General features: G+C 43.9%; 1 protein-coding gene across 1 annotated transcript; it reads left to right on the forward strand.

Annotated features, from left to right (window-relative positions):
- Nucleotides 1–6,824: 6,824 nt before the first annotated feature.
- On the forward strand, nt 6,825–16,467 carry COXFA4 (cytochrome c oxidase associated subunit FA4). Its single transcript, XM_048838244.2, has 4 exons — nt 6,825–6,983; nt 7,953–8,041; nt 8,417–8,477; nt 16,237–16,467. The coding sequence occupies exons 1-4, from the start codon at nt 6,942–6,944 to the stop codon at nt 16,291–16,293; spliced, it is 249 nt and encodes an 82-aa protein (XP_048694201.1). The 5' UTR covers nt 6,825–6,941; the 3' UTR covers nt 16,294–16,467.
- The last annotated feature ends 3,058 nt before the right edge of the window (nt 16,468–19,525 follow it).

Genomic DNA, 19,525 nt, shown 5'->3' on the forward strand with positions numbered 1-19,525 from the left:
GAAGTACACAATCAGGTGGCAGCAGAGACACACACACACAAAAGCAAATACAGTACAGTACTGTGTTAAATATAAACTACTAAAAACAAAGGGAAAGCAGCATTTTTCTTCTGTATAGTAAAGTTTCAATGTTCAGTTGTAAACTTTTGAAAGAACAACCATAATGTTTTGCTCAGTTATGAACATTTCAGAGTTACAATCAACCTCCATTCCCAAGGTGTTGGTAACTCTGAGGTTCTTCTGTCAGAGCTTAAATTATATTTTTCCAAATGTTAGATTTATCTATCTTTTCAATAGTCTTTTGAAACACTTTCACAATAAATATAATTGTGTTTTTGTAGGCATGACTTTTAGGGTCTGTATCTGTATACTTTTCCAAAACTTTGAAATGATTTTGGTTTCCATCTAATGTTCTCTGCCTTTTTACTGTACAGCCCAGTCTGCTGTATCCTACAGAGACTCTCCAGCTTATGCATCACTCTGATTAACAGAGACATGTTCAAGTTTATGTAAGGCCAACACACGATGAAAAAATGCATTTCATTGTTCTAGGAACAACTGGAACTTCTCCATGTCTCACATCTTAATTCCTTCCTGTTAAAGAACATGTTGATTGCCTTAAATCTCTAGCTTTGAAAGTGGTTGGTGTTAGGATATAGATATTCAGGCCTGTCTGTAAAGGCCTATACTCTAAGAATTTAGGTGTATTCTTATCACTTAGCTAGTTATAGAGGTATAAAAGAAAGAATCAAAATCGCTGTCTGCTGGTGTAAGGGCCTTCTCTTACTGTGACAGTCTGAGCCCCTGTTCTTAGGCTAAGGCCTTTGGCTAAGCAGCAGAGGCAGTCATAAGCTGAGAAGCATATGGTTACATCCTTACATTCCAAACTAGTCACACTGAAATAAGGTGCTATTGGGCTGTTAGGAATACAGTCCTGTCCTGATAATGCCTATCACCTCCAGAGAAAGGGAAGTGCCTAGAAGATGTAAAAGGAAACTTAGTTTGATAGCATCCTGTCTGGCAAGAACTCACTTATCAATAGCTGGGATGTGAAATCCTCATTTCTGTTTCAGAGTAGCAGCCGTGTTAGTCTGTATCCGCAAAAAGCAAAGGAGGACTTGTGGCACCTTAGAGACTAACAAATTTATTTGAGCATAAGCTTTCGTGTTGTTCTATCATTGTAGTCCCCATTTCCCTATTGTTTGTCTGTATAATTTCTGTCTGGTTCTGTGATTATTTCTGTCTGCTATATAAATTAATTTTGCTGGGTGTAAACTAACTAAGGTGGTGGGATATAATCGGTTAAATAATCATGTTACAATATGTTAGGATTGGTTAGTTAAATTTCAGGAAAATAATTGGTTAAGGTACAGCTAAGCAGAAATCAAGTTTTACTATATAGTCTGCAGTCAATCAGGAATTTGGGGGGGAAATGGGAACAGGGAATAGGGGGTGGGGAATTGGAATCATGTTTTGCTAAGGGGGGGGGGAAATGGGAACAGGGACACAGGTAAGGCTCTGTCATGTCAGAGCTGGGAAGGGGGACACTAAGGAAGGAAACTGGAATCATGTTTGCTGGAAGTTCACCCCAATAAACATTGAATTGTTTGCACCTTTGGACTTCGGGTATTGTTGCTCTCTGTTCATGTGAGAAGGACCAGGGAAGTAAGTGGGTGAAGGAAAAAGCCCCTAACAGTTGGAAGTATGTTTTTGTAGGGAAAAAATATTGACTGATCCTGTCAAATGTGTGTGTAGTTTGATTCTTCAAGAGATCAGACAGGTGATTGTTTTAGTAGCTGCAATAGAAAATCTTTTCAATAGAAAATAACACTTAAAACACATTATGATTGATGTTAAACATGTTAGAAACCTGCAGTTATGTGATTCATAATGGAGAGGCTTGAGAAAAAGACACTAGAAACAGGAAGGCAAGAGAGGAGAAAAACAATTTCAGGAAATGAGAAACACAAGTGAAAGATCAAATGGGCCTGGGCATAAAAGAGAAATGCTACCAATGAATGGAGGAGAACTGAGAAACAGACAACAGAAGGCATGGAAGTGTATGTGTGCAGGAGAATAGTAGGAGAAAATAAAACTGAGGATCTGATTTTCAGAAGTGTTGTATACCATGTCAAATCAAGCCCTAAGTTACTAATGGACTGGTTCATCACAAAACCTTGCCAAAATCATTGTGTAGATTTATGGATTCAGTTATTTAAATGATATCAACCTAAACAACACTAACTTTACTCAAAAAGAAAAGGAGTACTTGTGGCACCTTAGAGACTAACCAATTTATTTGAGCATAAGCTTTTGTGAGCTACAGCTCACTTCATCGGATGCATACTGTGGAAAGTGTAGAAGATCCTTTTTAAACACACAAAGCATGAAAAAATACCTCCCCCACCCCACTCTCCTGCTGGTAATAGCTTATCTAAAGTGACCACTCTCCTTACAATGTGTATGATAATCAAGTTGGGCCATTTCCAGCACAAATCCAGGGTTTAACAAGAACATCGGGGGGGGGCGGTAGGAAAAAACAAGGGGATATAGGTCACCTTGCATAATGACTTAGCCATTCCCAGTCTCTATTCAAGCCTAAGTTAATTGTATCCAATTTGCAAATGAATTCCAATTCAACAGTCTCTCGCTGGAATCTGGATTTGAAGTTTTTTTGTTGTAATATCGCAACTTTCATGTCTGTAATCGCGTGACCAGAGAGATTGAAGAGTTCTCCCACTGGTTTATGAATGTTATAATTCTTGACATCTGATTTGTGTCCATTTATTCTTTTACGTAGAGACTGTCCAGTTTGACCAATGTACATGGCAGAGGGGCAATGCTGGCACATGATGGCATATATCACATTGGTGGATGTGCAGGTGAACGAGCCTCTGATAGTGTGGCTGATGTTATTAGGCCCTGTGATGGTGTCCCCTGAATAGATATGTGGGCACAGTTGGCAATGGGTTTTGTTGCAAGGATAGGTTCCTGGGTTACTGGTTCCGTTGTGTGGTATGTGGTTGCTGGTGAGTATTTGCTTCAGGTTGGGGGGCTGTCTGTAGGCAAGGACTGGCCTGTCTCCCAAGATTTGTGAGCGTGTTGGGTCATCCTTCAGGATAGGTTGTAGATCCTTAATAATGCGTTGAGGGGTTTTAGTTGGGGGCTGAAGGTGATGGCTAGTGGCATTCTGTTATTTTCTTTGTTAGGCCTGTCCTGTAGTAGGTGACTTCTGGGAACTCTTCTGGCTCTATCAATCTGTTTCTTCACTTCCGCAGGTGGGTATTGTAGTTGTAAGAATTCTTGATAGAGATCTTGTAGGTGTTTGTCTCTGTCTGAGGGGTTGGAGTAAATGCGGTTGTATCGCAGAGCTTGGCTGTAGACAATGGACCGTGTGGTGTGGTCAGGGTGAAAGCTGAAGTCATGTAGGTAGGAATAGCGGTCAGTAGGTTTCCGGTGTAGGTTGGTGTTTATGTGACCATCGTTTATTAGCACTGTAGTGTCCAAGAAGTGGATCTCTTGTGTGGACTGGACCAGGCTGAGGTTGGTGGTGGGATGGAAATTGTTGAAATCATGGTGGAATTCCTCAAGGGCTTCTTTTCCATGGGTCCAGATGATGAAGATGTCATCAATATAGTGCAAGTAGAGTAGGGGCGTTAGGGGACGAGAGCCGAGGAAACATTGTTCTAAGTCAGCCCCCCCCAGACGTTCTTGTTAAACCCTGGATTTGTGCTGGAAATGGCCCATCTTGATTATCATACACATTGTAAGGAGAGTGATCACTTTAGATAAGCTATTACCAGCAGGAGAGTGGGGTGGGGGGAGGTATTTTTTCATGCTTTGTGTGTTTAAAAAGGATCTTCTACACTTTCCACAGTATGCATCCGATGAAGTGAGCTGTAGCTCACAAAAGCTTATGCTCAAATAAATTGGTTAGTCTCTAAGGTGCCACAAGTACTCCTTTTCTTTTTGCAAATACAGACTAACACGGCTGTTACTCTGAAACCTAACTTTACTCAGAGAAAAAGAAGCAGCTAGCCTAACTAAAGTGTTAAATGGAATTGACAGGCATGACCACAAAGATCCTTAACTCTCAAAAGAAAGAAATTCAGATCGAATAGATATTGCTGTACAATTCACTGGATTAATTTAGCATTTACTCTCTCTAGTGGTATGGATTTATACTAGACACTTGCATAATAGGAAATTGTGCTTCAAGTAATATCAATATAACAGTATCACTACTACAAATAAATACATACACTCTACACATACTACATGCATTTAAACTTGTAGTTGTGGATATCATGGATCCTTGGTCAAGGTATTGCACTCTGTGTGGTCGCTGAAGGACATAAATGAAGTCCTAACATTTCAAGCAACTGAGAAGTCTGTGAGGCTTAACCTGTTTTAAGAAAATATTTACACTTAATCTTGCTCCTGGCCTAGGAATAGAATTGTTTCTGTCTTCATGCAACTGATCTTATTGTGTGCATTTACACAGGGATAAAAAACGTATGGCTGGCCCTGGTCAGCTGACTCAGGCTCTGGGCTGAAAAATTGCTGTGAGGACATATGGGCTTGGGCTAGAGCCCAAGCTCTGGGACCCTCAAGATGTCTATGCAGCAATTCTTCAGCCCCGAGTCCAAGCACTGTCAGCTCAAGTTAGCTGCCTAAGCCAGCCGTGGGTTTTTTATGCATGTGTAGACATACCCATTCTCTACCAAACTTTAAGGGAAACAAACTCACATTTAAGAGGTCAGGTATAGGAAATGATAACTTGCTTACAAAAATATTCATAGCTTTCTGATAGAATACAAATCTGTGATTCTTGACATACTTTATTTAAAAAGCCATCATTTTATACAATAATAGCTTTCACTTGCATGTTTCATTTGCATGCATATCTATCTCCCAACACTAACTGTGCTGCAAGAAAGATTTTTTTGGTTTACTTTTTTCAGATACCAAGGTGACAGGTGAGATTGTCACAACCTAGCTATTGCGGCTCTATGTATTAAAGCAATAAATATGCCATAGTTGGACCATTCCAGCATAGCACTTAAGCACGTGCTTCACTTTAAGTGCATGACTAGTCTCACTGAGCATTAATGGTGTGACCCCTATTATGGATTATTTACCTAATGAGACGAGACTAAACCCAATCCTGACCAAACTGCAAGATGCAGTTTTTCACTAAAACCTTCCTTGGTAATAACATCTTTCTCATGGGCAGGTCACAGTTCAGAGAAAAAAAGCAGACCAGAAGCAAAGAGTAGGAGGGAGAGGAAAGAAAAAAAAATACAGAAACATATGAAGGTGGAAAAATAAAGCTCTAAACTGTGTATTAAATAACTCCATAGATGTGCCTGGTACTTCACAGAAAAAATAAAGACAGATTTCCTACAAAGAAAATTTACAATCTAAGGTCCCAATCCAACACATACATGCATGCCTAACTTTATGCATTGACTTTATTGGGACGACTTGTGTGTAAAGCAGTGTTGCCAGCTCTTATGGTTGATGTTGTAAGAAAGTTGTGGTTTTTTTTTTTTTGGTTCAAAAGTTGTGGCTAGTTTTGTTAAATTTGCGGTTTTGGGGTGGTCAGACATCAACATGTCACTAGGCAGGTGCTCCTCTGGGGAGTCTATCTCAGGATTCCCTTCAACCTGTTTTCTGGTGAAGACTGAAGACCCTCCCTGGGTACTCCCACAAGGAGCATAAGCCCTGTGTGTGCACCCATACATAAGTACCAGCGCTTAGTCCAAGACATGCAGTTTACCTTCCAAAGCTGGACAACAGCACAGAAGGCGAGCATAACAAATGAGTGGTCTGGTCAAATATGAGTGAGTGATGCTCTGATGTGGTGCATGGGGTCTTAATGTCACTCCAATTTGCAACTATAAAAAATTGCAGTGTGTTAAAAGTTGTGGTTTGCACAACAAAATCGCAGCCTGTGATTTCCTTACAGCCTCATAATTTTAGTTTGTCTGATTTTTAGTTTTTCCGTTAAGCTTTGTGCCAGAACCATGAAAATCTGAGCATTCATTATTTCTCAAATTTCTAGTCCTCCTGGTTGCAGAGAACAGCTTTAAAATCACGAAGTAATCATACACTAAAGGCTCAAAATCCCGAAGGCAAATTAAAAAAGAGCGTTTACTTGATTAGTAGCAGTATTACCTCAGCACCCAGGAGCCCATCAGGCACCAGGCCCTGTTGTGCTAGGTGGCTGTACAAACACAGAACTTAGACTCTAAGTAAAGCTCTTGAAAGGCCAATCTCTGGGCTCTACCCGGAGACGGGGAGGCGGCTTTTATGAATGGCTGAGGCAGGCTGGCAAAGCTAAATCTGAGCACGTGCACAAGCGTTTGCGAGATCTAGGTCCTTCCATCAGCGGGCTCCACGAGACACAGTGACAGGACAACACTGGCTAGGAGGCGCCAAGCGCAGCCGCCGCGGGGCTATTTTTAGAACGTCAGGCCCCGGGGGATGCGATTTTGACGCCCGCAGGGCTGCAGCAGAGGCGGAGCCGCTCCCCCCACCCCGGTGCAGCGTTCAGTTGGCGCATGCGCGAGACTCACCGCCTCCTCTCCCCCCCCCGTCCCCTTCCACTGTATAGGTGACTAGGGAGTTGCCTGTTTTCTGACTAGGGGCTGCGAGTCCTGAGGAGACGGAGCAGTAGGGGGGACTCATAGCTGACTCCATACAAACCTCTCTGTAAGGTCTGTTTGTTCGGCGGCTGAAGCAGGGCCGCCTCATTGAGGCACAGTGAACGCAGGCAGCCACCAGGACAGCCCCATGTTGGTGATTATATCTGGCACCTGCAACGTGGGGTCCTTGAATGACATTGGGCCTTACAGCGCGTTAGAGAGACAAGACTTCCCCGAGAGGCCGAGTCAGGGTCTGGCAGAGCGCGAGACCCCCCCCACCCAACCGTCACCATGTTCCGACTCATGCTCAGTCAGGCCAAGAAACATCCAAGCGTGCGTTCCGGAGGGCGGCGGCTCTGCCCGGAGCCGGGCGGTTGTCGGCAGGGGGAGGGCAGCCGGAGCCCGGAGCCGGGCGGGTTGTGGGCAGCCGGAGCCGGGCGGTTGTCGGGAGGGGGAGCCCGGGGCCGGGCGGTGTGTCGGGAGAGGCGGGGGCGGCCGGAGCCGGGCGGTTTGTGGGGGGGGGGCGGGGGTGGAGGCAGCCTCAGCGCTGTAGGGGTCGGTTGGCGGCGGGACTCCCCTGGCAGGGGACTGTGGGCAAGAATCCCACCATCTGCCGCTCTCATGGGCTTAATCCCGCTGCAGGGAGAGCTCGGTCACCCCTTGCGGGTCTCCTGCCCTTCCCCGCCCCTTCCCGCCGGTTCTGGCTCCTCCCCAGGCTCCGTGCCCCCCCAACCGGGACTAGCGCCGCCTTGGTGTGACAGCCCCTTCCGGAGACCCGTGTGAGCCCAGCGGGGCGGTGCTGTCGTCGCCCCTATTTTTCAGAGGCAGCTGGGCATGGCCCTAGAGTGAGAGTAGTTTAGAGGCCCAGGACCCCGTCGCCTTCCTGCAGCGCGGGCCCTTTCCAAGCCCACTTATGGTAACGACGTGATTTTTTTCAACCCGTTTTCTCGGCTCTTGTGAACTAGCGCGCCAATCGCAGCTGCTGACAGTGTTACCCTAGAGAATCAGAGGGTTAACTTCTGCCTTCTTCTGGGCGTTGTGGGGCACTTGGTAGTGGCATGTACCTGTTCCCCACCTGCTGTTCCAGAGGAGCAGGATCTCCTAGCATTAGGACACCGTATGGGCATGCTGGGTCCTTCATGACTAGGCACTCAACCTACTTAGTGACTTTCGGTAGGGTGGCTCAAAACTGATGAGCCAAATGTGTGATCACTGGGCAGGGCTTAATTTCCAGCTTTGTTTTCTAAGTGGCATTATGTTTATGTTCTAATCTCTCATTCATTTCCAAATCCTTTGTTCTAGTTGATCCCTCTCTTTATCTTTATTGGAGCTGGAGGTTCTGGCGCAGCCCTGTACATTATGCGCCTGGCAATGTTCAACCCTGATGTCTGGTATGCATAAACTTTACAGTATCTGTATGTATATGCGTGTGTGTATATATGTGTGTATGTGTATATATAAAAATATAATATTCAAACAAACTTTGGTGTTTATGAAAAGCTTGGCACTCCTGGAGGCCCATGTTTCTAGCTGAGCTTCAGTGTGCTTCAGAGTTGAGTTTGAGGAAATTATGATTCCATGCTCATGAAGTAAATTTTGAAGACTACCTACAGTAGTGGTGGTTTTGTTATGTGCAAACTTATCAGGACAGACAAGCATTTATGTTCTTTAAGTAATTAAACACCAGTTCTATAATATATAATGCATGTTAAAAGCAGTGTGATTGGTTTATACCTTCTGCTATATTACTGTATTTTTCTTTGTAGTTGGGACAAAAAGAATAACCCTGAGCCTTGGAATAAGCTGGCTCCCACTGATCAGTACAAGGTAAGAGGCAGAAAGGCTTTTAGCCATTAGGGCATCGGCTAATCTACAGATGTACGTTATCTGTGGCCTGGCTACTTTTGGAGGCTCAGCTCCGTGTGAGGCACTGGAGAGAGGTGGTGCAGGGAGGACAGAATATGCTTCCCTTGCTGTCAGTTACTGCCTAGGTTTGGATTGGGAATTAGCAGTGGAGTGATGACTTGATTTGGGAGGCAAGGCTAGATTTGAATATTAAAATGAGACCTCTTATTTAAAATTACCTTTGCTTGGAGGCAGTGTCTAATGAGCTAGAAGTCTTGTTACCTAGGGCAAAGTGTTGAATGAAGAAACTAGTGCTGCAAATAAATTTTTCAATTCCTTGATACAGAACAACAAGGAAGAATATGCTACTCAGTAGTCAGTGTTAAATTGATATTGGAGGGAGGAGGGCAAAAGCTTTGCGCTCTAAACTACACATAATAGATGTCATGCTAAAATCAGTTTTGGAATCCAACTATTTTGATTTCAGTACTACTGCAAAAGTCTTAAATAATTTTTTGTGCTTCTATTAGGATGATCAAATAAGTACAGTAGAACCCTGCTAACTTGCAGAGAGTGGGGTGTGTACAGCACACTATTTTTTTTGTTTATTCACAAACTTTATCTATGTACTTCACTTGGACAACTATGACCCATTTTTTATGACTTAGTAATTTGATAGGAAATCTTACATTCTAAAAATCTTCTGCTAAACCAGAGACCCTCATTTGTGAAAATTGAAGTGTAAACTATTGTGGTTGTATAATATTGCTGAACCCTCTTTTGCTGCATTTCTCGCTTGTTAGTCCTTCATTTCAGGAATATAGGCATTGTAAAGAGAGCTTTTGCAAGACTTCCGAAAAGGATCACTTAGTTGAGACAAACAAGATATGTGAGTCTCTGGGTCCTTTTTACAAATGCTTTTTTGTGACAGACTACAAAAGAAGTGTCTCCATTGCTATTCAAAGATACTTTTTTTTTTTATTCCAACCTCCTCTATTGTTTACCATACCAAAGTTAATTTGTATGTTAAAAAATACTGCCTTTGCTGTAAACTATTTATAATACAGACCTCACAAGTGTTATGGTTAAACACTATTAAAGTTTGTAGAGTATTTTGAAAACAAAAGTGCAGTATATTTCCTATTTTATAGAATCATAGAATATCAGAGTTGGAAGGGACCCCAGAAGGTCATCTAGTCCAACCCCCTGCTTGAAGCAGGACCAATTCCCAGTTAAATCATCCCAGCCAGGGCTTTGTCAAGCCTGACCTTAAAAACCTCTAAGGAAGGAGATTCTACCACCTCCCTAGGTAACGCATTCCAGTGTTTCACCACCCTCTTAGTGAAAAAGTTTTTCCTAATATCCAACCTAAACCTCCCCCACTGCAACTTTGGACCATTACTCCTCGTTCTGTCATCTGCTACCATTGAGAACAGTCTAGAGCCATCCTCTTTGGAACCCCCTTTCAGGTAGTTGAAAGCAGCTATCAAATCCCCCCTCATTCTTCTCTTCTGCAGACTAAACAATCCCAGCTCCCTCAGCCTCTCCTCATAAGTCATGTGTTCTAGACCCCTAATCATTTTTGTTGCCCTTCGCTGGACTCTCTCCAATTTATCCACATCCTTCTTGTAGTGTGGGGCCCAAAACTGGACACAGTACTCCAGATGAGGCCTCGCCAATGTCGAATAGAGGGGAACGATCACGTCCCTCGATCTGCTCGCTATGCCCCTACTTATACATCCCAAAATGCCATTGGCCTTCTTGGCAACAAGGGCACACTGCTGACTCATATCCAGCTTCTCATCCACTGTCACCCCTAGGTCCTTTTCCACAGAACTGCTGCCTAGCCATTCGGCCCCTAGTCTGTAGCGGTGCATTGGATACTTCCGTCCTAAGTGCAGGACCCTGCACTTATCCTTATTGAACCTCATCAGATTTCTTTTGGCCCAATCCTCCAATTTGTCTAGGTCCTTCTGTATCCTATCCCTCCCCTCCAGCGTATCTACCACTCCTCCCAGTTTAGTATCATCCGCAAATTTGCTGAGAGTGCAATCTACACCATCCTCCAGATCATTTATGAAGATATTGAACAAAACCGGCCCCAGGACCGACCCCTGGGGCACTCCACTTGACACCGGCTGCCAACTAGACATAGAGCCATTGATCACTACCCGTTGAGCCCGACAATCTAGCCAGCTTTCTACCCACCTTATAGTGCATTCATCCAGCCCATACTTCCTTAACTTGCTGACAAGAATACTGTGGGAGACCGTGTCAAAAGCTTTGCTAAAGTCAAGAAACAATACATCCACTGCTTTCCCTTCATCCACAGAACCAGTAATCTCATCATAAAAGGCGATTAGATTAGTCAGGCATGACCTTCCCTTGGTGAATCCATGCTGGCTGTTCCTGATCACTTTCCTCTCATGCAAGTGCTTCAGGATTGATTCTTTGAGGACCTGCTCCATGATTTTTCCAGGGACTGAGGTGAGGCTGAGTGGCCTGTAGTTCCCAGGATCATCCTCCTTCCCTTTTTTAAAGATTGGCACTACATTAGCCTTTTTCCAGTCATCCGGGACTTCCCCCGTTCGCCAAGAGTTTTCAAAGATAATGGCCAATGGCTCTGCAATCACAGCCGCCAATTCCTTCAGCACTCTCGGATGCAACTCGTCCGGCCCCATGAACTTGTGCATGTCCAGCTTTTCTAAATAGTCCCTAACCACCTCTATCTCCACAGAGGGCTGGCCATCTCTTCCCCATTTTGTGATGCCCAGCGCAGCAGTCTGGGAGCTGACCTTGTTAGTTCAATATAAAAAGTTTAAACCTCATACTTGTAGCAGATTCACAGTCCGTTTAGCTTCTCGAGTTAACCATCACTGGCACTAGAAAAAACTCAAGTTTACCTAAGATATTGTTACCACAGTATCTTCAGTATTATGCTTACTAAAAGGAAATCTCCAAATGCTGACATTTTGTTCTAAGGCAAATGGCCATACGTAGTGTAGTTTTTTTACACTTCTGGAGAAAGGTCAAAAGAAAAACCCACTTTTGCACTCTTTATCAGTTATGTTAATGGGAAACTATCCTAGGTGTAAGATGCTTTTATTTAATGCTAAAAATATGCTATAGGTTGGTCCTCTTCTGAATAACGGTATAACTTCTGTAGTGTTCCCAGCCTTGTACTGGCATAAGAAGCAGAAATCTCAAGGTTTACCATATTTGGTCCTGTGTATCCTTTGCATTTTTTCCTGGCAGTGTCACTAAAACAACTCCTCATGTGTTGTGGAAACTAAAGTAGTTGAAAGTATTGGAAATTATAGATACAGTGGCTGATGACGTATAATTCTGATAAACACAATAAAAAGTTTCTTTTTAAAGCAGATCTCTAGGGAAATTTGTTAAGGAAAGCAACTGTTTTCCAAACTAATATGCAGAATCTCAGGATTATAGTGAGTAAGGTAGAAGCGTGTAATGAGAATGAATGTGTTTATGCAATCTTAACCCCTTCGTTCTAGTTGCTCAAACTTGCTAAAACTCGCTGGATTTGGTCTCTGACCAAAGGTGACTTGTTTTGAAGTATGGGTTTAAAAAATGGCTCCAAAGCTTGAACCCTGTAACTTGAACTTAAAGCAAAAATCTATATGCAGTACACTTTTCACTGCACAGCTCAAGTGAGCCTGTATATTTTAGCTGTATAAGTGTACAAGCTGAAATCCTGATCCTCCAAATTGATCTCCATGGGTATATCGCTGAACCCATACAAGTAAAGTCGGTGGGCTCTGCACAGGCTTGCCTGCACAGATCAGCTTGGTGGGTCAGGATTCTTATGAGAAATCCGAAGTTAATACGGTACTTGTAGTTTTTTGTCAAATGATTTGTAAGTATTCAAATCTTTCCTGGAATGCTCAAACCCCTCACTAATGGAAATGCCTGTTTCCCTGTCAAATTTCATTTGTATATTTCCAGATATTCTGGTCGGAGGGCTGCTAAGTCTTGTGATTTTGGGGGGGCTACCCAAGAGCTGAATCATTCAAATGTCTCCAAAAGCTTGCTTTTGGATAAAGATCATGCCTGTAAAACTTCACTTCGAGTTTAAAAATTATGACTGATAACATAGAATGGATGTTAGAATGGATACGGTTATATACCTTAGTTGTAATGGTTACTGCCACTCCTGCTGTCATTAAGTCACTGCTTGCTTATTTAGTCAAAACATATGTTTAACAATGTCTTATTCAACCTTGGATGCTAAAATATGCCTTACTAAGAGTCAATATTTGATCAGTACTTCAGTATTTGACTTATTTCCTTGTCATGCATTGTCTAAGCTCTTAATACAAGATGTAGAAGATCTATTCTCTTTCCGATGTTATACCTTCCTGTCTGTCCCGCACTACGGTGACATTTATTTTAGGACTGGTCCAGATTGTGATCTGAGCTACAGTCTTTGAACCCAGAAGACCACTTGGTTAACCATGCAGCTTTCACTAATACTGTTCTAAAATGTTCTCTTGCCCACTTTATGCACGTTCTCTCATTCTTTTCTGTTTATGTATTGCTGTACTTAGTGCTTCACAATTCTCCCTGTTAACAGCATCTGGTGTATGAATAAGGCTACAGCACAAAAAGCTGTTCAATCTTACCCTTGATTTTTTTCCCCCCTATATCCTGGTCTTCACAAGATAGTATGAGGGATTATCTCTTTTCTATCCGTGAGGACCTCTGTGATCATTAGGGATTGGCAACTGCTCTAAATGTATTACTCAATAGGATTAGGAATCTAAATTTGATGGCACTGAGAATAACTGCTGTTAGAGTGAATGGAGGCTTCTAATCAGCTCTCCATGGCTAATCTTGGTTTAAACCATCACTTTCACCTGGTGATTGAAACAGCCCTCTGTGCCACTTTGGTGCTAAGATCAGGGGATGCCAGAGAACTTCCTTTGTGTGGTCCGAGAGGTGTACAAGGGATGCAGCACCACCATTCGCTTGGTCGAAGGGGAGACCGCCGAGATCCTGATCCAGAGCGGAGTTAAGCAGAGCTGTCCCCTCAGCCCCATCATCTTTAACCTCGCCATGGAGCTGTTGCTGAGAGCGATCTCCAATGGCACAGATGGCTTCAACCTCCACAGTGAGAGGGTGAGCATCCTGGCTTACGCGGATGACCTGATCTTGACCGCGGAAGACCGAGAGAACCTCCAGCGTATGCTAGATGCCACCAGTCGAGCTGCTGACTGGATGGGGCTCCGCTTCAGGGCAAAGAAGTGCGCAACTCTCCACGTCGACGGCAGCAAAATGGACTCAGTGCAGACAATGGGGTTCCAGGTCCAGGGTGAGCCTGTCGTCCCCCAGCAGAGGGGCAGGCATACCAGCACCTCAGCACGCTGACAGATTTCCATGTCTGGCAGACACCTGAGGACACCATCCAGGAGATCTTGCAGGATGCCAACAAGATTGACGCCTTCCTGCTAGAACTGTGGCAGAAGATAAACGCCTTGAACACCTTCCTGATCCCCCGCATCTCATTCGTCCTAAGGGGATCCGCGGTGGCGAAGGTACCCCTCAACGAGGCAGACAAGATCGTCCAGCAGCTGGTGAAGAAGTGGCTATAGTCTACATCGCCCACAGGCATGGAGGTGCCAATGTCCCCTGCATGGGCGACCTGTGTAACATCATGGTGATCACCCACGCCTTCTGCCATGCTGACGTGTCCCGACGCCATGGTAAGGAACATCACGGCAAACACCCTCCATGATGCAACAAAGAAGCAGATCGGCAGAGCCTCCTCCAACCAAGACATCGCCACCTTCCTGAGCGGTTCCCTGGATGGCGAATTCGGACGGGACAGGCGTGACATCACTTCACTGTGGTCCCACGCTCACAATGCCATGTGTTGCTGGGGGAAGCACATCGGCTGCCGCTGAGAGTGGTGTGAGGAGCACCAGGAGCTGGGAGTCCTGGTGCTGCAGAACAGGTCCGATGACAACACCATTGTCACCCCAAGCACTCCAGGGGCATGCTGGAGAAGACCCTGAAGGCAGCCATCCACTCACTGTACATGGAAACCCTGAAGCGTAAACCAGATCAGGGTAAAGCCTTCGAACTGACCAGCAAGTGGGATGCCAGCAACCACTTCCTTGCTGGGGGTGGCTTCACCCGTTTCACCGACTGAGTCAGGCATGGTGGATGAACCGCCAACTGCGTCTCACTCAACAGAGCCATCCGCCACAAGACAAGTGTTGCAGGAAGTGCGGCTGGTCAAACAAGACCCTGCCCCATGTCCTGTGCAGCTGCAGGCCCCACTCCAGAGCCTGGCAGCTGCACCACAATGCCATCCAGAACTGTTTGGTGAAAGCCATCACACCACTCCTGGGGGAGGTGGCCGTGAACTGCGCCATCCCCAGTACAGACAGCCAGTTGTGACCTGACGTGATAGTCACCGACAAGGCCAGAAAAAGATCATCCTCGTCAATGTCATGGTCTCCTTTTGAGAACAGGACCCCGGCCTTCTGCGAAGCCTGAGCTCGTAAGCTGGAAAAATATGCTTCTCCCCCCCCCCCCCCCCCCCCGGCCGACACCCTGAGAACGAAGGGCTACGAGGTGCAGATGGATGCCCTGATCATCGGAGCCCTGGGTGCTTGGGACCCCAGCAACAAGCGTGTGCTGCAGACCCTGTGGATCGGCGACGCTACGCATGGCTCATGCGGCGTCTCATGGTCTTGGACACCATCCGATGGTCCAGGGACATCTACATTGAACACATCACCGGCCACCAACAGTACCAGGAGGTGTGAGCCGGTACGACGACATGCATCAACTATGAGAAAGGGACAGAGACTTTTTCCATTGGACCACATGAACTGGAACCATAAACTCACTGAACATTAAATCTCACCAAATGAGGGTAAATCCATCCTCCTCATTGTATCCACTCATTATACTCCACACCTGAACATAGCCATTATATGAACAAGATACCCCCATATCTCAGTGTCTGTACTTTGACCCGTTAACCTTTTTACTCCCAATCGGGGAGATTGCAGGTTATGTATTCCTTACGCCACCTGTTCCTAAACCAAATTTCGCACCCCTTGATAATCTGTACCTTATTCCCTGATAACCAGAAACTTCCATGCTTAAACTCTGTACCGTTTTCTTTTTACTTCAACATCATCTTAATAAAATTATTAAATTAGTAATTTATCCAAAGATGACTGGAGAGGAAAGGACACTAATAACTTCCCTGTTTTTGAAAGTGAACCTGTCCAAACCATTAGTTCTCCATAATGTGGTATGTTAAAGAAGCTGAGGTACAACCATCTATGGACCGTCTCTTCCAAATTCTGTATATTAATGTTCAAATATTTAATCCTGGGGATGGTAAGGAAGTTCTGTGGGTTCTTGATGGGCAACAGTTAGAAAACAACTGGTTTAAACCTTGCAATGAAGCTGTCTTTCAGATTCACTTTAACTTGGGGCTCTTGTGACATATGATAGAAAGCATGTACCATCAGAACTTAAACTAGAAATGTATTTTAAAACATGCAGCTCTTGTGCTAAAGTCCATCTATGCACTTGACTATACTAATGTCTCAAAGAAAATGATGTGGTGTATATAGCAATAACTGTTTGTTTTCAGTTAAATTGAAAGTAGTCTTCTCCGCTAGTACAGACTTGGATCTTGTCCTGATCAAAACCCTCTTTTTTTTTTTCCCCCCTCCCCTCCCCCACTCCCTCTTAGTTCTATTCGGTCAATGTGGACTACAGCAAACTGAAGAAGGATCGTCCTGACTTCTAAAGAACAAATTCTTCTCCCTTTACAAGCTGCACAGAATGAAGGTCTTCCAGAAGCTGTCCGCACAACTAATACACTTAATCATCCAGGAAATGTTAATTAAGCTTGCCTCACATTGCACTTTTAATCATGTGCTGGAAAGTAGCTTGTTGGGGCTTAATAAACATCTGAAACTTGTGGAGCGTCTAATGTTTTATTTCATGAAATAAAAATAGATTGATGCTGACACTGGCAATTGCATAGTCCAGATATCTGGCCTGTCAAATATTCAGGAAAAATAGAACTGGCATTTCTTCTCCTAAAACAACCTCTGAAATAAGGCTGTTGACTTTACTTTTTAAGAAAATGCCTCCCCTTGAGAACAGTGATTAAAAACAATATCCTCTGTCACTGGTATTCTCAGAAGTTAACTTAAAGTTGTCTAGCAACTGTCAAGATCTTGACTGACCAAGAAAATAGAGATGTTGCAGTTCCTTTTAGTGAGAGGCTCTTTTGTATCACCTTTCCTCAAGCACGAGTTTTTTCTAATTTGTCAGTGCTGGAAGTTCCTGGGTGTGGTTTTTGAAGTATAAAAATGAAAACTGGTCTTCTACAAACCTGCTTTAAACTGTAGTTATCACACTTGTCAGAGGTACAGCTAACTCTGATCCCTTTCAAGTCTCAGTGTACCTCTAACAGCTATTGGCATTTTTGCATTTGGTTCCACTCTAGGGTATCTCTACGCTGCAAATAAAAACCCATGGCTGGACTGCATGCTGGCTTGGGCTGTGGGGCTGTTTCATTGCAGTGTAGCTCAAACTCAAGTCAGCTGGCACAAGCCAGCTGCAGGTATCTCACTGCAGTGTAAACATACCCTTAAACAGCATCCTGGGATATAGTACTCCTTGGGTCAACTGTGCTTCCCTCAGCAGGCCTTGCTGGGTTTGGCACCCAACATTCTCCTTGAGAGTTTGTGAGTAGTGGTGTGAACCAAAGGGTTGCTTAATAAGATGTAACAAAGCAGCCTTTGGTAGGACACTACTGAGAGTACCAATTCAGGAAAATTGCTTAGAGCAGGGCACTCACAGCCCAAGGCCGGGGGTCCTTTGCACACCTAACCAGCCAAACAGAGAGGACTTCTGGTTAGCCAGTGGGGTAAAACCAAAGTCATACAAGCAATTCCCTCAAGCACTCCAGTTTCCCAATGTCAACACCAGCACCACTCCTTATGGGGATGAATGGTTACAAAAACCAATATCCCAGTAAAAGGAAAAAGGTTCTGATCCTGAAGGACCAAGCTCCAGACCCAGGTCAATATACAAGTCAGATCTTACCCACAAATCACACTGTTGCCAATCCTTTAGAATTTAAATTCTAAAGGTTTATTCATAAAAAGAAAAATATAAATGAGAGCTAAAATTGGTTAAATGGAATCAATTACATATAGTAATGGTAAAGTTCTTGGTTCAGGCTTGTAGCAGTGATGGAATAAACTGCAGGTTCAAATAAAGTCTCTGGAGTACGTCACAGCTTGGGTGGGTCATTCAGTCTTTTATTTAGAGCTTCAGTTTGTAGCCAAGTTCCTCCAGAGGTAAGAAGTAGGATTGAAGACAAAATGGAGGGGTTTCCACGGACTTTTATATCCTCTGCCATGTGGAAGGACACTCCTTTGTTCTTATTGTGGAAAATCACAGTGGCAAGATGGAGTTTGGATTCACATAGGCAAGTCACATATCCCTGCATGACTCAGTTCTTTACAGGTAGAGCAGCCATTGCCCACATGCTACCTTGAACGTTCCCAGGAAAGCTGCTCCATGTGGGATTGGAGTCTCCCAAGGTCCGTTGTCAGGTAAGTGTTTCTTGATTAGGCACTTAATCTGAAGAGTTCCTTCTCCATAAGCTGGCCAAATGCTTCACTGGTGCTACTTAGAATCAAACACATTGAGATACAAGTACGTAGCCAATATTCATAACTTCAAATACAAAAGTGATACACACATACAGACAGCATTCATAACCAGCAATTACAGCCTTCTCATAGACACCTTACTTGACTTCCTTTGTACAAGATTTGGTGCTATTATAGGACCTTGGTGGCAACAATGATCTATACGGTCACAGTTCATGTCCATAATCTCACAGAAGGCAGTATAGTAGAAGTTATAAAAACAATCTATATTCTTATCTAAATTACCTGGAGGCTTGCAATCTCTTGGCAGAGACCCTGTCTCCCAAGCAACTACCTCCTCCTGAGAAAGCCACTTCTGTCCAGCCCAAAGTCCTGTGTCTGTTTCCTGGGCCTTTGGGCTCTGCTGCCTGAAACTAGTCTGGTGACATCAGCTGGTTCTTGCCGCGTGGAACTTCAAAGAAAATGATTCTTTTGTTGTCCTTTAAGTAGTGCCAGATGGATGGCAATCTGAAGCCATTGTACTTTCTGCCTAGAACAGTCACCCTCTTTCTAAATCCCATGTTTTCTTTCAATAAACATCTTTATAACAATCAGACATATAGTATTAAATTATTACAGAGACACCTCATGTGCTTCACGGTAGTTGTAACCGACACCACTCTCTTGGGAGAATGTTTCCATAAATTCATATGATTTCTCTTTCCACACTCTAGTGTGGGGTACATCTGAGGAAGCAGCATCAGAGAGAATTTAGCAAAGGAAACTGAGGTAGATAGTTTTTCATCTTCAGTCTCAGGCTGAGCCACGCTGTTCAGTGACTGCCTGCAGAATTTAAGTAAAGATCAGTTTGAAAGGTAAGGCCCTATTGGGCAAAGCACTTGAATATGTGCTTATCTTCAAGTATGTGGGCAGTCTTACTAAAATCAGTGGGAGTACTCAGAGGCTTAAAGTTAAGCATATGCTTTGCTATATTAGGCCATAAGTAAACTTTACTTATTTAGACTGGATGACTGTCCCAGGATGCTGAATAGTAGGGTACTTAATCCCTCTGAATTACTTCAATTGTATGTCCATTGAATTTGAAAAATTTCTGATTTTTAGATCTTTATACTCTTTATCAGACAATGAAAGTTGTTAGCAATAGTTCTTGAAGTGCCACTGTACAAGAAACAAAGTAGCCTCTAAAAAGAGTATTGGATTTTTGTTTTCTGTGCTGTGAACTTTTTGCATGCCAGACATATTTTTATATGGTTCCTTTTTTTGTTTGTGGTTTAAATCCAATTTATTCTCAGGCTTTACAATTTTAGTTTTGAATTCTTACCAGATCAAAACTGGCATGCAAGTTAC

The sequence above is a fragment of the Caretta caretta genome, chromosome 2 (genome assembly GCF_965140235.1).
Source record: "Caretta caretta isolate rCarCar2 chromosome 2, rCarCar1.hap1, whole genome shotgun sequence".
Classification (NCBI taxonomy): domain Eukaryota; kingdom Metazoa; phylum Chordata; order Testudines; family Cheloniidae; genus Caretta; species Caretta caretta.